This window comes from Ceratotherium simum, chromosome 16 (assembly GCF_057802395.1).
Source record: "Ceratotherium simum simum isolate JZ-2026a chromosome 16, ASM5780239v1, whole genome shotgun sequence".
NCBI classification, from domain to species: Eukaryota; Metazoa; Chordata; class Mammalia; order Perissodactyla; family Rhinocerotidae; genus Ceratotherium; species Ceratotherium simum.
Window position 1 is genome coordinate 34,868,841 of NC_141915.1, and position 16,404 is coordinate 34,885,244.

General features: G+C 41.6%; 1 protein-coding gene across 1 annotated transcript in view; it reads left to right on the top strand.

Annotated features, from left to right (window-relative positions):
* The window catches only part of CA10 (carbonic anhydrase 10 (inactive)), a 464,178-nt gene that overhangs the window by 354,025 nt on the left and 93,749 nt on the right, over nt 1–16,404 (top strand). Inside the window, exon 4 of the mRNA XM_004434740.3 lies at nt 10,908–11,093. Coding sequence (XP_004434797.1) covers nt 10,908–11,093 — 186 coding nt within the window. The remainder of the gene's footprint in view (nt 1–10,907; nt 11,094–16,404) is intronic.

Genomic DNA, 16,404 nt, shown 5'->3' on the forward strand with positions numbered 1-16,404 from the left:
TAGCATTGAACATCTGTCAGACTCAGTTAAAATGAACATCAAGGGACGCCTAGAAGAAGATGGCAGTTACCAAGTCCCACTTCAGACCTGCTGAGTCAGACTGGGGGTGGAACTGGGGCCAAGCACCCAGAAGATGCTCAAAGCATCATCTTGTCCATTTCTTTGCAACAAATAGAAACCAAGCATTGTTCAGGTGCTGAGGATACAGCAGGAAACAGGAAAGGTAAATACAAACAAACAGGCCTATATTATCTTTTCAAAAAAATCGTAAGTGTATTTAAATTTATAGGAGTGTACCCAACCCAAGCTTGATTTGGGCTAGTGCAGATACCTAGATGGACTCACAGCACACAAAATGAGCAGAGGAGTAGATGTTTCCATGGGGGCAATACTGCTGGTCAATCAGCTGATACCATCTTGGTTCTGGTTGCTCTATCCAACTGGGCACTCACTAGAGAGTCAAAAGAATTGGATCCAGACAACCAACAATGAGAGGCCTGGCAAGAACTCTGCAGGATCTCAAAGTCCTAGCAGGCTAAGATTTAAAGCAGAGTTTTAGTCCAGCGAGGGGAATTAGAGAACTAATCCTGAAACCACACTGAACCATGGTGATACAGACGAGGCCTGCTTGTTGAGGGTTAGAAGAAGCACAGTGATGCAGAAAGAGACCAGCTTTGAAATCAGATTGCAATCCAACTCTGGCTCTTTAACCCACTAACTACATGACACTGGGCGAGTCTCACAACCCTCTATGTGTCAGTTATCTCATCTGGAAAATGGAGAGAACACATCTACCTTGCAGATTTGGGGTCGGGATTTAAAATAGTCATAAAACACCTAATGAGGCACACAAGACAAATTTAAATTTAACTCATAATATTAAGTTATTAAAATAATATTAAATTAATAAAATCATTGGTTGGCAGCAGTGGCTCAGTAGACAAGTCATACACAAAACTCACACTTGGAAACCATATGCCAGAACTGTCATGTAAATACTCATTCCAGACCCTGCTCTCTGGGGTCTCCTCCCTGGTCAGAGATTGGGCGAGGCTGAGATGTGGGTGAAGGACTTCAGTGCCAACAACTATGTGCGGCAGAATGTGCCCAGCTTCATGCCGGCCACCTGCCCATGGTCCCTTTGAGGAAGATGGGGGATAAAGAGTATTCTCTTCACAGAACCCATACCTTTGTGGACCAGGCAACATCTTTCACATCTGTTCTCCATTGCTATTGTCATTACCACCAGCACCAATCATGTTCAAGAGATGCTTTGCTGCAATGGTGGTGCCTAGCATCCTTGTAGAGTTTGCAAAGAAATTATCCGTTATTTGAAGAATCAATATTACCATACATAGTTTCAATTTTTATCTTAATAATAATAATAATAATAGGATTAATATAATAGTAAGTAGCACATGTGACCATTTCATCTGGTTTTTCAATGTTGACTCTAAAATCCTAGTCTCTTCACATAGGATAAGCAGACTGACTCAAATGGATGGGAAGAGAAAGACTGGAATAAACTGAGCATTGCTAAGGAAGAAACCTCCATCCTCCCAGCAGGGTTAAGAGTGGTGGGTGAGAGCTTGGAAGTACTTCTTCAAGCCTCCTACACAACTCCATCTATGGTAACTCAAAGCAGATTACTCTGGTGGGGTTCCATTTTCTTCCTTACCCACATCTCAGAGACTTCCTTCCTAACAACCCTGCCCACGAGCTCCAAATATTTATCTTCTGCTTTCTTTCAAAGCTATGTTGCAAAATACCTTCTCCTAACACTCCGTATCCTTTACCTCCATCTCTCTTCTCAACATCTAATCCCCTCCATTTCCAGTCATTACTCTGAAATCTACATAGCATAAAACATCTGGGCAAGCTCTGAGAAGAGCCCCGTATCCAGATGAATGACATCATGTAAATAATATGTCCAGATGTCAGGCTGAATTTTTTCTGTTTTTCCATGGGTTATGGTATTCATGTGTACACACCCTTAGTACCCCAGGATTTCTAACTCTGAGTCAGTATGCTTACATACCCCAAGCATAAGATACCCTAAAAGAAAAACGAAAGAACAAGAGGAAGAGGGATGTGCTGCACAGAGGGAGGAACAGTCAGTTGGTTGATTTCCAGTCTTGGGTCTGCCACTTGCTTGTTGTACAATCCTGGAGAAGTCTTTCAACCTTTCTCTGTCTCAGTTTTCTGGTTTATTGAGTAAGAGGTTGAGCTTTATTATCTCTGACATCCTTTGAGCTCTAGAATCCACACCACCCTCATTTTGCCAATCCCTGTAGACGCTACGCTGCTGTGAGGCCAACCATTTGACTCCAGTTGTTTCTGCCACGTTGTGTTTTTTTTTTGCTGTGGTGCCTCCAAAGTGCCCATATGAGCAAACAGCACCCTGGCTTCTTGCATTTAGCCTTTACAAATCAGCCCTTTGGCATCTTGAGCTACTCTGCAGGAAACCAGACTAAGTGGTGTTCTTAAATCTCTTAGACTCACTAATTACATTTGAAGACCTATTACACACATCAGCAGAGCGGTCAGAGACATATAATAGGAAACATCAGTTTCAGAGAAAGGACACCTAATTTATATGACATGGCTATTGGACCTTCTTCACTAACTCTTCTAGGCACTGAGCCAACATTCTGGGCTTGGCCATCCAGTTGCCAAGCCAACACTAGGATAGGCAGGTTGACCCATCTCTCAACTCCCAGCAAGTGGGGATTGGGATTTCCCCTGCTGCCCAGGATCTAGAAACCACCAACGGTATTCAAGCCAGGCCTGGCCAAATTAAACCCAATCTGGCACATCCATGGGGCCACCATATTTTATCCCCAATCCCAGAAGCTACTTGTAAGCTACATGATACCCCCAACACTCTTTCTGCCAACTTCTGACTTCTCCTCTTTCAAGAGCTGTAGAATTTGGAATCAAGCAGGCCTGGGCTGGAATTCTGGTTCTGCTGATTCTAACTATGGAGCTTTAGGTAGAGTCATTTAACCCCTATGAACCTCCACCTCCTCCTCTGTAGAATATGGATGATAATGCCTTCCTCACATGGGCAGTGCAAGGATCAAATGAAGATACTAAGCGCGAGGCCCAGCATAGACCATAAGCACTGCTGCTGTTGTGGATGTTAGGGTTACATCCACCCACCAGCCCAACGTGTTCACTCAAATTATAGTAAAAGACAATCTGATACATAAGACTGTATCCTAAAGGCAAGAATGCCAGCACTGCTGTTTACGAGTGAATAGGACGTGTGCCAACTCCATACAGAAAAATAAAGAAAAAGACCATTATTAAATTTCTGAAGTTGACAGGGTCACTGAGAAGTGGAGTGCAGCCTCTCTCTGGTGGCTTTGAAGTTGCTCTCTGAGATGGTGGGAAGACCATGAGCTTTGGGTCATAAAGACTTCTTTTGAGTTCTAGTCTCCTTGTTTGCTCCCCGGATACCCTTTAGTAGAGTCCTTAGCATCCCTGTATCTAGTTTCCTGATCTAAAAAGTGGCACGGCGTCTAACACATAAGTCCTCAAAATTCGCGGGTGCCCTCCACCCTCCCTTTCTTAACCAACTGTGTTGGGAATGCAAGTAGCTCTTGTGCAAGTCAGATGGCCGTCTCTTCCTTTTATACAACTGGAATTCCATTTCCTCTCTGCTACTCCATCTGTAGCATTACATTTCCATTTAAGCTGTGGGGAATTATTTCTGAGTATATTAGCGGAGATTTGGGTCAGGCTGCCTTGAGAGAGAATATAATGGAAACCTCACATAAGCTTTGTATCATACCAAGCAAGTAACTACTTATTGAATCTTTTGGAGTTTCTGAAGGTAAGGTTTACTCAAGCTTAGCTGTCCACAGTAAACATCAACCCTGCAAGCGCTATCTCCATTAAACTGAAAAATCTTCAACATGGTTATTTCGTGAATTGGGTCTTTTTAAAAAGATACACTTCTTTTTTTTTTCCAATCTGGTAATAGGAAGTTAGACAACATGAGGGACTTATACCAGAATTGTCTCTGAGGTCCCATGCAGACTCAAGGATAAATCTACCTTGTGCACATAGCGTTTGACAAGAAAAGTTAAATTTTTTCTTTACAATTGTTCTATAATTGAGACATACATTATCGCAAACTGGCTCTCCTTCCATATGACTGAGGCTCAGAAAACAGTTTTAGTATGGCTGACTTTTTAAATTATGTAATGTAGAAAATATATAATGTACAGGTATTACATATATCAACCTGTTATGTATGGTATCAGCACCACTGGTTAAGAGCTGTTTGAACAAGACATAGCAAAGAAAGCAAATGGGATTTGAAGACAAGTATGATGGTTAATTTTATGTGTTAACTTGGCTGGGCCAAAGTGCCTGGATACTTGGTCAAACATTATTCTAGATGTTTCTGTGAAGGTGTTTTTGGATGAGATAAACATTTAAATCAGTGGACTTTAAATAAAGCAGATTGCCCTCCAAAATGTGGGTAGGCCTCACTCAATCAGTTGAAAGCCTGACTAGAGCAAAGACTGGCCTCCTTGCAACAAGAAGGAATTCTGCAGCAATCCGCCTTAGAATTTGAACTACATCAGTTCTTTCCTGGATCTCCAGCCTGCCAGCCCACCCTAGAGATTTTGAACTTGTCAGCCTCCATAAACACATGAGCCAATTCCTTAAAATAAATCTCTTCCTAAATGTATACACACATTGTATTGATCCTGTTTCTCTGGAGAACCCTGACTAATATAATAAGTACCCTGAACCCTGAAGTCTAAACCATGTGGGATTCGTACACTATCAACCCATATTTGAAGAAAACTTTGTAATATTGCATTGTTAGGTAATCAGCTATGCAATCTAATAAGTGGTTAAAAGTACAGGCTTTAGAACCAGAGACACGTGGGGTCATGCCCTGGCTCCCCCGCTGATGAGCTGTTTGCCTCCAGGCAGGAAAGGACCATAGAGGCCCGGAGGACAGGTATGCCCTGGGGGAGGCCTCCACTCCATGCGGGGTCAGCCCAATATCTCCCCATCTAAGTGGAAGCAAGAAGCTTGAGTCTAAGTACCACACTGTGTTTGGTGGCAGGTTTGGTGAGTGAGAAATTGTGAGGATTAATTAAGTTCAGGTTCAGCATTTAGCACCATATCCAATACCAACTAAGAGTTCAAACCAAGATGCCAACTATTATGATTAGGATCGTTGCTGATTTTCAAAGAATGAAAATTCTCCTTATCTTAAAAACACACTGACTGGATTTATTTTCCTCTAATGCAGCAGTATGATCAGAATGAAAGAGGAGGCGAGTCCATGAATAAGGAGTCCTGGCTAATCGTGAGCTGCTGCAAAACACTGTATTTTTTATATGACGACACCCAGTTTTCCAAGTGAATAAACGGGGGTAAATTTTTTGCTTTGCAAAAGAACACATTGCTTTTAGATGGTTTCAAGTTGTCAAGATAATATTAATTGACATGCAGTCTTGACAGGCCTTTCTGTGGAGCACCTGCTACCTGCTTCCCTCTGTACATATAGCTGAACCCAGTCTCAAACCAGTGTACGTGTCTGCGGGCGAGGAAGCTGAGGGACTTCTCTGACCTTCGGGTTTCTCCAGGCCTCCTCCTGGGATGAACTTGAGCAGCCCACTGTTCATTCCAGCCCTCCACTTTCCTGAGAAAGAATCCCACTGTCTCTGCACCCGCCTAATCCCCGCATCTATACACTGGAAAAGAACTGAAAATCTGTGACTCAGTTTCCATCTGAAATGAGCTGAGATGCTTGCATTTGCTCCCATCAAGATCATTAGACCTGGAATCAGAAGACCTGGGTTTGCCACCACCACTGGCTGTGCGATCCTGGAAAAGTCGCTGAGCATTCACCCGCCGCACGTACTTCCCTCACTTGTAATATGGGCATCACATACATCTCTCACCTCATTTTGCAGTGGATTAGAATAAAACCAAAAGCAGAACTGTGAGGCAGCCAGAGGCAACTGGATATCCCCTGCAGCTTCATCTTCTCCACTCAGCTCTGTTCCCTGGTCTGCATAACACAACTTCTTCCACCGTGCTGTGTACCAAAGTAGTTCACTGGAAACACAGCAATTAGCATTACAGACAAAGTGACACTGCTGCAATGTTAATTACTGTAGTGCAGATGTACCGTTAGATATCATACATAATGTTGTCAAGCCTTTATTTTTAAATTAAAGTGCAACAAACCATACCCCAGCTACACAGCTTTTTTGGATTAATACAAATTAATGTTATTTTGTTGTCTAGGGAAAGGGTGGGGATAAGGGGGTGTTGCATCTAGTTGTAAGAATGCATGGCAAATGGTAGACTTTCAGATGGATTCCCCATAACTTCCTTCCCCGACCTGGTCTCTACATAGTGGAGAGTGTGAGCTCCACGAGGGCAGGTTTTACTCACCTGTACTCACCATATGGTCCCCAGCTCCCAGCACATAGTCAGATGCAGTGAACATCTTCTGAGTAACTGACAAAATGAATGAATGAAGATAGAGCCCTATAAGCAGAAGGGATCTGGTAATGGAGTGGAGGAACCAGAAGGCACAATTGATGGTTTATTCTTGATTTCTCTGGTTTTGTGTTTGCTTCATGGCCTTCAAAATGATCTTGCATGCCTCTCATGCCTGGAGCTTTGAAATCGGAATCGGGAGGCAAGTGAATCATCATAGCGCAGAAGACAAAGTTCTTCATTGTGATGTTTAGCAAACAACACTATGTTCCACCGGCCTCTGAGAAGTGGGGAAGATCAACATGGGTCCTTCCACATCAGCTGGCACCCAGGCAATAAGTCAAAAGTAAGGGAAGGAAGAAACGAAAATTACATGTATTATTTATTTAATTCTCACAACAACCACATAGAGGACATTTTTTCCCCATTTATTTTATTGTAGTAAAATACACGTATAAAATTTACCATCTTAACCATTTTTACATGTACATTTTAGTGGTATTAAGTACATTCATATTGTCGTGCAATCATCACCACTGTCCATCACCAGAACTCTTTTCATCTTGCAAAACTGAATCTCTATGCTCATTAAGCAATAGTCCCCAATCCTCTCTCCCCCAGCCCCTGGCAACCTCCATTCTACTTTCTACTCTATGATTTTGACTACTCTAGGTACTTCAGATAAGTAGTATCCATTTAGAATTAAAGTAATTACTAATAAGGAGAGGTTTACTGCTATCATTTTGATATTTGTTTTCTATTTGCCTTATAGCGTTTTTATCCCTCATTTTCACGTGGGAAGTTTTCTTATCTCTACTTTATGGTTAAGGAAACTGAGGCTTCAAGAATTTAACCGAACTACCAAGGTCCGAGAGGCAGATTGGGAATCTTTTGACTCAAGAGTCCTGGATTCTTCCACTTGCTATGTGCCAATGTGTTTTCAAAGTACTGGGAAAATATAGACAAGCATATGCCATGGTCCCTGTCTTGCTTCAATGGGCAGCAGTTTTTTTGGGAACATTAGACAGACACAGCCGAAAGGATTTCTAGAAATACAGGGAAGCCCAAGATACTTGCCCGATGGGACAGAGCATATATCCTATAAGAATTCAGAGCAGATCCTCTTCTGCTGCCTTGCATCCCATAGGTGCCCATGGATGTTACTGGTTGAATCTCATGGTTCTATTCTTAATGTCATTTGAAGAGACTTACAGAGTTGCAGCCTGCTCTGTGAGAGCTACTCTCCACAGCAGCTGCTTTGGGCAGTAGACAGTCAGCGCTATAATAACATGTACACCATTTGTCCCAGAATTTGCCTCATGACGTATCCCTGGATTAGGGAAAACATTTCTCTATAAGGATGCTCGCTGCAGTATTTTTTTACAATAGTGAACAAGTGGAGGGGATTTAAAGATTCAACAATAAGTTATCTATTTTTACAGTGGAATATTATGCAACCATTTCCAAGTGATATTGCAGAAGAACAGTTAATGCCTGCAAATAATTCATATTAGTGAAATAATATATATAGTATATGTACTGTATACTATATATAATATATACTATTTATTATTACTATAATATATAAATATATAATCATTTATTATATGTGATTATATATTTGAAGAGACTTACAGAGATGATTATATGATTATATATTGAAATATATATGATTATATATTTATATATTATATTATAAATAATATATAACAAATATATTTTAAATAATATTAATGTGCAATATTAATGTAACATTATATTTAATATATTATTACATTATATATACTATATTTATATATATAAAGTCATATATATACACACATGTATGTGAAAATCATTTATTATCTATTTATATGCACACATATATAAAATGATCTCATTAAAATATGGGTATCTATAGTTACAAGTGTGAAGAGTATATATATAAAATATTCGTGATTATTATTGGTTAATTGTGGAATTATGGCAGATTTTTATTTCCTTGAGCTGTTCTATATCTTCCTAACCATATGTAATGCCTGTTATTATCTTAATAATTAGAAAAAATAAATTTTACTTAAAGACGCATGCAATGTCAAACACAAACCTATCTCTAACCATTTTACTGCAAAGAAAGTCGTGAATTGGGACACAAAAAGAAGACAAGTTATCATTATCTCATACTGACTAAATATACATTTATTTGAGACTAAAGAACAGGAGTAAAGTACTTGACAGGGATCATTTGATTGTATGGAATAGATAACTTAAGAAAAAAATAAATTTATTGGTAAGATGTAAAATATCTGGGAAAGTACAGCTCAGGCCTCATGAAGGAACTGGAACAAGAAGGTGCAAAGGGTTTCTGAGGGTCAAGTAGTTATTCTGTCCAATTCTCTTTCTCTCTGCATGGTTTCCTCTGTCACTGTTGGCACTTCTGCTTCTCTCCTCTCTCTCTGTCTGGTCTCACTTTCCAGCTGCTTAGTAGATTGACTGTCTGGGCCTCATGTGACTTTCCAGTTCAGGTACTCAACAAAATCTGTCCCGAGCTTCTGTTAATAATTCCAGATTCACAGGAGAGAGAAGATGATTGACTTAGTGTATATCAGTTAGCTTTCACTACATAACAAACTACCCCAAAACTTAGGGACTTAAGACAACCAATTATTTAGCTCCCAAGTCTATGGGTCTCTGGGCAGTTCTCCTGGTCTGAGCCAGGCTAAGCTGATCTTGGCTGGACCAGTCAACTGGTGGATCAGCCATGGAATGGCCAGTCTAGGCCATCATCCTAGATGATGATGCTCATCACTATGGCATCATCCTCCAGAAGGCTAGCCAGGCTTGTTTGTATGATGTTCTCAAGTCTCCAACAAGGGGTGAGGAAGTATGCAAGGCATCTAAAGGCCTCCTCTCAGAACTCACATGTTGTATCCACTACATGCTATTGGCCAAAGCAAGTGACAAGGCCAACCCAGATTCAAGGGGTAGAGAAATAGACCCTTATCTTGATGGGTGCAGCTACAAAGTCATATTGTAAGGAGTGCAGTTACAGGGAGGAGAAGAATTCTGGCCATATTTGCAATCTGCACATGATCTGCTAGGGATCCAGGCTGACACAGTCTCCAACTTGTAGCTGCACTATACTTACGTATTTCCACATTGCCCCATTGGTTGATGTATCAGGGGACGAGAGAGACTGGAGAATTGTGCATAAGCTTTTCACTGTTTCAGCCTGGAAGTGACACTTGACATGTCCCCTCACAGCCCATGGCCAACACCAGCCCACATGGGCTCACTTATGGCAAGATGGTGGAATAATGAGTTAATGGAGTATTTGGTGAACATTACTGTCTCTGCCACACTGAGCAATCTGCAGAACTAAACTAACTGATCATTCACAAGACTAGTGTCAGAAAGGTGGAGGGGCAGGTAAGGCTAGTGCTACAGATCTGTATGTGAAAACCATGTCTAATGAAGATATCGGAAGTTACATGAAGCCCATAAGGAATCCTTAGAGTGGAAGGCTGGGCCAAGAGGCGTCAGAGTAAGCAGGAAGAAAATCCAAGTAGCTCCACATGTAATAGCCCAGAAGCATTCCATCCAGACCCATTCAAAGCTTTCAATCTGCTCCTAGAGCTAAGTCAACCCAGGAGACTAAGGCAGTAGTCCCGGGTGGGAATCAGTGTTCTGGAATCAAGTGTTGAGAAGTGCTAAGTCTAGAGTCAGGAAGATGAAGATGAACATCAAGTTCAAAGGTTGCAGCTTGCAGGGGCTGAAGCAAGATGGGATCGGGAGTGAGGAGTAAGTCTGGGAGTCTGTGAAATGGGAAGCTTGTATGAATCTCTGGCTTAGCACTAGGGCCACGAGAAGTGAGGAAGGATCACCGCTTTGTATTTTCTGCAGTGTCTGGTTGCAGGGTGAGAGAGGGACCTAACCAAGGCACACTGGGCCGGCCACTTGAGACTTCAGATTGAGCCTTCAGTCTCCCAATGGAGTTGATCCTGTTCACCCATTTAGGCTTCCTTATCCCTCATTTGGCCTTCGTAGCATCTCACCCCCACTAACTGCTTTCTCCAATTTCTCACTCCTGATATTTTAACTTTTGCAGTATCTCTACATTCCAAATATTTATGGTAGGAGGGACAAGTTAATTTTTTATAAGGTGCAATGTCCAAAACATTGGTCACAGTTGATAAAGTCTCCTTTGATTTCCTACCTCAAATTCCTAAATGATAAGATGGTTTATTCCTCGCGGAAAGTACCATGGAAGCCAGGTAGGGCAGGAATGCCCTCTGGGAGGCTGTCGCTCCTTACTCCACACTGGGTTTCGCCTAATGTCTTCCCATCAAGAGGAAGCAAAAGGCATTGGTCTAAGCACCATGCTGTGTTTGGTGAGAAATGGAAGGAGGAGAGCCTTGCTTGACCTGCTGCCCATTGCCTTGCAGGTCAGTGGGACCATGTACAATACTGGAAGACATGTGTCCCTGCGCCTGGACAAGGAGCACTTGGTCAACATATCAGGAGGGCCCATGACGTACAGCCACCGGCTAGAGGAGATCCGGCTACACTTTGGGAGTGAGGACAGCCAGGGGTCGGAGCACCTCCTCAACGGACAAGCCTTCTCTGGGGAGGTATGTGGGGCTGTTGAAGTACTAACATTAAGTGCCAATTAATAAGATTTGGTGCCTGTTTATATTTAAGGTGAGATAGATAGAAATATTTCTCTTGAATCTATGAAATGAGAAGGTTTGTGCCTCCTTTCTCCATCTGTCTTTCGCAAGTTGACGTGGAAGTCTATAACAAGCTTCCAGTGTTTTCCAGGGAAGGGCACAGAGAAACTGGATATTTCCTCTGAAACATGGGTACAGCTCTCTCGTGACTCATGCCCTAAGGTATCTCCAGAGCATTATTTACCAAACCCTCACCTTTTATGTTCATCTTCTCTTACACCTGTGTGGGCAATCAGCCACCCACATGCTACATCTGATAGCATGGATTCTGTAGTTCTCCCTTCTAGTAGAATGGGTCTTATTTGCACAGACAATAACTTGCTGTAAAATAGTTGTGTCAGGCAACTATATAATCTGCCTCAGTTTCTGCAAAATGGAAGTGTCATCATGTGCCACCATTAACAGTGAGTGTCACTATGTGCCACCATCAACCCAGACAGAACACAGGCCACAGCAGTGAGCCAAACCACAGTTTCAATTATCGGATGCAAGCTATAGTCTAAACAGATGCCATCCGTGTTATGACACTTGAGAAGCAGGGTGTAGTTAATTTGACCTGTTTTACCTCAGTTACACTTGAGGGTGGTTACCAACTAGGGGTCAGGGGTCCTTATATGCTAAATATCCTCTAACTAGATTTCTGCTTAAGAGTCCTCAATAACTGATGTCGAGAAGATTTTGAAATAACAGAAGTATGTATCTCATTATCGACTTGGTCATTTAAATTTTTTTAAATCAAGATCATGTTTAAACCTGGCATTGTTTTTAATATAGTAAGGCCATACACTGAGAAATAGATCCACAACCTTAATGAGTCCAGTAGTCAGATTTTAATGACTGTTCAAAATGCTTCAACTGAGAACCTACCTGGGCACCCTGCTAGTTACCAGGGATACCGGGATTAAAAAAAAAAAAAAAAAAGACAGAGCTCCTGCCACAGAGCTGCTCAAAGAGTGCTACATTCAAATCATTAAAGTATAAGGTCATGCTGTAATGGAGATGTACAAAGGGCTGGCAAACTCAAAGGAAGAAGTGACAAATTTTATTTGAAGGGGTCGGGGGGAACTTCACAGAGGAGATGCCCTTTGAACTGGGCAGAACAATTTTAAGAGCAACAGCTTTGGAGTCAAAGAGCCTGTTTTTGATACAAACCTCCTGCTTTGATACATACTAGTTGTGTGATCTTAGAATGGTTACTTGAGCCTTCTAAGGCTGAGTTTAGGCACCTCTCAAGGTTATTTTGGAAATTAAGTGGGATTCCAGATGTAAGGAGCACTAGAGGTACTCAGTAGTTGATAGATACCAAAGATAAAGCAGGAAATGGGGGACAACAAAGGCACCAGCCATGTCAGGGCACTGTGTGTTGAGGAAGCTGCATGTAGATTTCATCTGTGATCTATTAGTCATGGCTGCATAGAGGACAGGGTTGAGCAGGAATATGAGTCTCCTTCCTGGATCTGTAGGAAAAAATGCTAGGATTGATTAGAGATGTCTGCCAAAAGCACTGTAATGGGAAACTCCCAGGAACTGCAAATCCTGAACTAGAGTATATAGCACAGCATATGATGAAAGCAGGGCAAAGACTCATGAATTGAGAGTGACTGGAGACTGCCAGTCTGAATTAGAGAATATTCAAAATTAGATAAACTCTTCCTTTTTATTTTTTTTTCTTTGTGAGGAAGATCAGCCCTGAGCTAACATCCGATGCCAATCCTCCTCTTTTTTTTTTTTTTTTTGCTGAGGAAAATTGGCCCTGGGCTAACATCCGTGCCTATCTTCCTCTACTTTATATGGGGCACTGCCGCAGCATGGCTTGACAAGCAGCGTGTCGGTGCGCGCCCAGGATCCGAACCTGCGACCCCCGGGCTGCTGCAGCAGAGTGTGAGCACTTAACTGCTATGCCACCGGGCCGGCCCCAACTCTTCCTTTTCAAATATATGTTATTGTAAGATTTGTAATTATTTTGTTGACTTACCTTCTCATTTATTTGTTTACTGTTATTTCTTTGTTTTTCTCCCCCACTAAACTGTTATATTCCAGTACCTGTCACAATATTGCCTCAGAGTAAAAATGAATCTCTGAATGAATGAGTGGAAAAATATAAATGGTTACTTAGCTAAATCTTGCCATTATAGAATGCCATAGAGTTGCTTGTTTCTTCAATAACAAGCTTTGTAACTTGTATATGAACTACAATTTTGGAGTAAATGAGTGCTTCCAAAATTCTTAAGGGAAACCTATAACAATTTGATCTCTCAATGTGTTAACTTTTCTACGCTTACACCAGACCACAGGTATCAAGCACTCCAAGGAATTTCCATTTTTAAAGCCCAGGAGAGTCAGATGGTTAGATTTGTGAAGCACTTACTCAGTAGTACATTTTTTAAGTGTTCTCAATGAAGAAAGCGTTTAAACAGAGTTGCAAATCAGAATTAACTGGGGAATGTTGTCAGGATATTTACATTTGAGTCCTTCCCCAAAGCAACTGAATCAGTCTCCAGGAGTGGGGTCCAGGCATGTGTATCTGTAATAATTCCCCCAAGAGATTTTGATTACTGACCACTATGCCAATTCCAGCTCAGGCTGTGCCTGAATTATCCCAGTTTTCTAAGCAATGAGAACTTAATCAACAAACTATGCTGCATAAAAATAAAAAAGGGGCACCCAGAAGAGGTAACTGCCCCCTGGAAATGGCAAAGCTGGGGTGCTGTCTAGACTGATGGGATTTGGAGACCAGCTTCCCAAGCAGAATGGCCACACACACATCCATTGCTGCAAGGCAAGCTTGAGCATTAGCCTTAGCACAAATATTGTTATACCTTGTCCTGGGTAGACCATCAGTTGTATCACATTTCTTTCCCAGTGCCTCAGTATGAATGGTCTCAGTATGAGTGGTCTAAAAACTGGTATGGAAAGCAGTTGGATTGGCATTTGGCCTTTGAGATATTTAAAGGGCTTTAGTGAGCAAGAAAATTTTGGCATCTTCTCTTTGGTATGAGGGAAAAAACCTAGGTAGGTCAATAGGTAGAAGTTCCAGAAAGACAGAGTTCAGCTAAATGTAAGTCCTAACAATGAAAGCTTTCCATCGATGGAATGAGTTTGCCTCTGAAAAGAGTGAATTCCCATCACTGGAATTATTTAGCGTGGAATAGAATTTGAGAACTTCACAAAAGTAACTCCCATCCTAATAAGTGGGTGGACTGTTAATTTTAATGCACCTTCTAATGCTGAAATTCTACACAATCCATGATTTCCTTAAAGAAAATGTCTTCCGATTGGGTTCCACTGAGAGTTAGCCCCAGTTCAAGTAAAAATATCCCGTCCTGTAAGTTAACGTTTTATTTTTACTTTGGGCTGTCTTCAAAGCGACCTTTGGTCTCTGTTTTTGGCTACCCTCGGGGAAGACTCCAGTAGACCCTTCTAGCAACAAAGCATGTGTTTATTTTGTTGACAATGAATAATCACATTGCCATCTGCCCCATCTATCATTGCTGATAGTGATAAGTCAATTAATGCCAGGCATTTTCCTTGGCATAGTGCGACAGTCATTTTCTGAAGACTGTAGATTAATTGCAGTCTTGTCTAGTGAGGTTGTTGTAATTGATGGTAATCATTTGCTTTGTTTTATAAAGCTTCGTGGATGTACGACACAGTCAGCAACTGAGTTTTTATAAAAATTATTCATGTCCTACACGACGATCTCCTGGATGCCTTGTTGGGGGTTGGTGATAAATGAGCGTATTCAGGGATTCAAATGTCTCAATTTTTTTAAGAAGGGAAAATTAACTGTTTTTAATAAGAAAGACACTGAGCTTGCTAATCATGTCTGAAGTGGTTAGATTAACATCCAGTAGAAAGTAGGGTATTTATGAAAAGAAATAAATACATCAACCAGGCAAAAGATAATGTTTGAAAAGAACCATGCCTGTGGATTAAGTTGCAGTAATGAGGCTAGACAAGAAGAATCTTTCTTATTTGGGGGAAATTGGAAATATTCATTTTGAAAACGTTCCTTAAGTTCTTCTTTTCAAAGAGGGGAAGCGGTCCCCTGAGAATTGCACCAGCCGCTTTGCAGGATGTCCGTGGCCAGATCCTCCTTTTTATTTTATTCACTCTTCGTATGGCTATTGAGCTTCTGCTGTGTGCTGGGCTCCACAGCCCGGCTCCTGCCCAGAGAAGCACACAGTCTATTGAGAGATACGTTTATTTATAATACAAAGTAATGCGGATTATATTTGAGAATTGTTCCGGCAGAGGATTATGAAATAGCTCTCCCTGGATTGTATTAAGGAGAGGATGGATGAACAGCTGTGTGGTCTGACACAGTTGCTGCTACCTCTGAAGGTGGGGGAGGAACATGTCCCCATTTCAAGTCTCGGCCTCTTGGGTCCCTGATTCTGCTCAAATACATCTGAGGGAGGTAAAAGTCCATAGCTGTTGCTATGGTAGTGTAGATAACATTTGTTTAATTAAAAAGGGGAAATAAAAGTCGTATGTAAAATGTATAACTTTTTAGTTGCTCTGAATCAGAAAAGAGAAAACCATGATCTCAGCGCCAACAACTGAGACTAAACAGCAGAATTGCAGACCTTGTCGTCAGAATTGCAGACCTTGTCCTCTAAATGAATCAATTATTTGCATCCTTGAGAGACTGGTTTCACTAAAGCAACACAGATTCGTGGGCATAAGCAACTAACCCCAAATTGTCCTGCAGTGTGCTAGGGTATGAAAAGTGCTGAGGAGCACAGAACTGAGGACCAGGGCCCCAGTAGGCATTGAACAGCTCTAGGGGGAAGTGCTCCGGCAATCTAATTAGCACTTTGCTGGGAAGCTAAGACCTCCTGGTTGAGATGCTCTGTTGGCACAATTGGAGATTTGAGGGGCGATGAGAATTGGGGTGTTTAAGAATAACAGGTAGATGGCTAATACATACAGAGAGCTCTTGAGTGCCATGGTGAGGCTGTTCCCTCCGCCCTAAACGCCAGCTCTGTCTCCCTCCCCCACATCCAGCACAACCCCCCATATAGCTTTCCAAGCCCCCTTCTCTCCTCCCAGCCAGTAAAATGCTACCTCTTCTTGACTTCCAGAGAATCCTGTATATTCATCTATGATAAGAGTCTGCAAACTGTAGCCTTTGGGCCAAATTCAGCCTAGGAGCTAAGAATGGTTTACATTTTTAAAGGATTCTTTTTAAAAAAAAGAATATGCCACA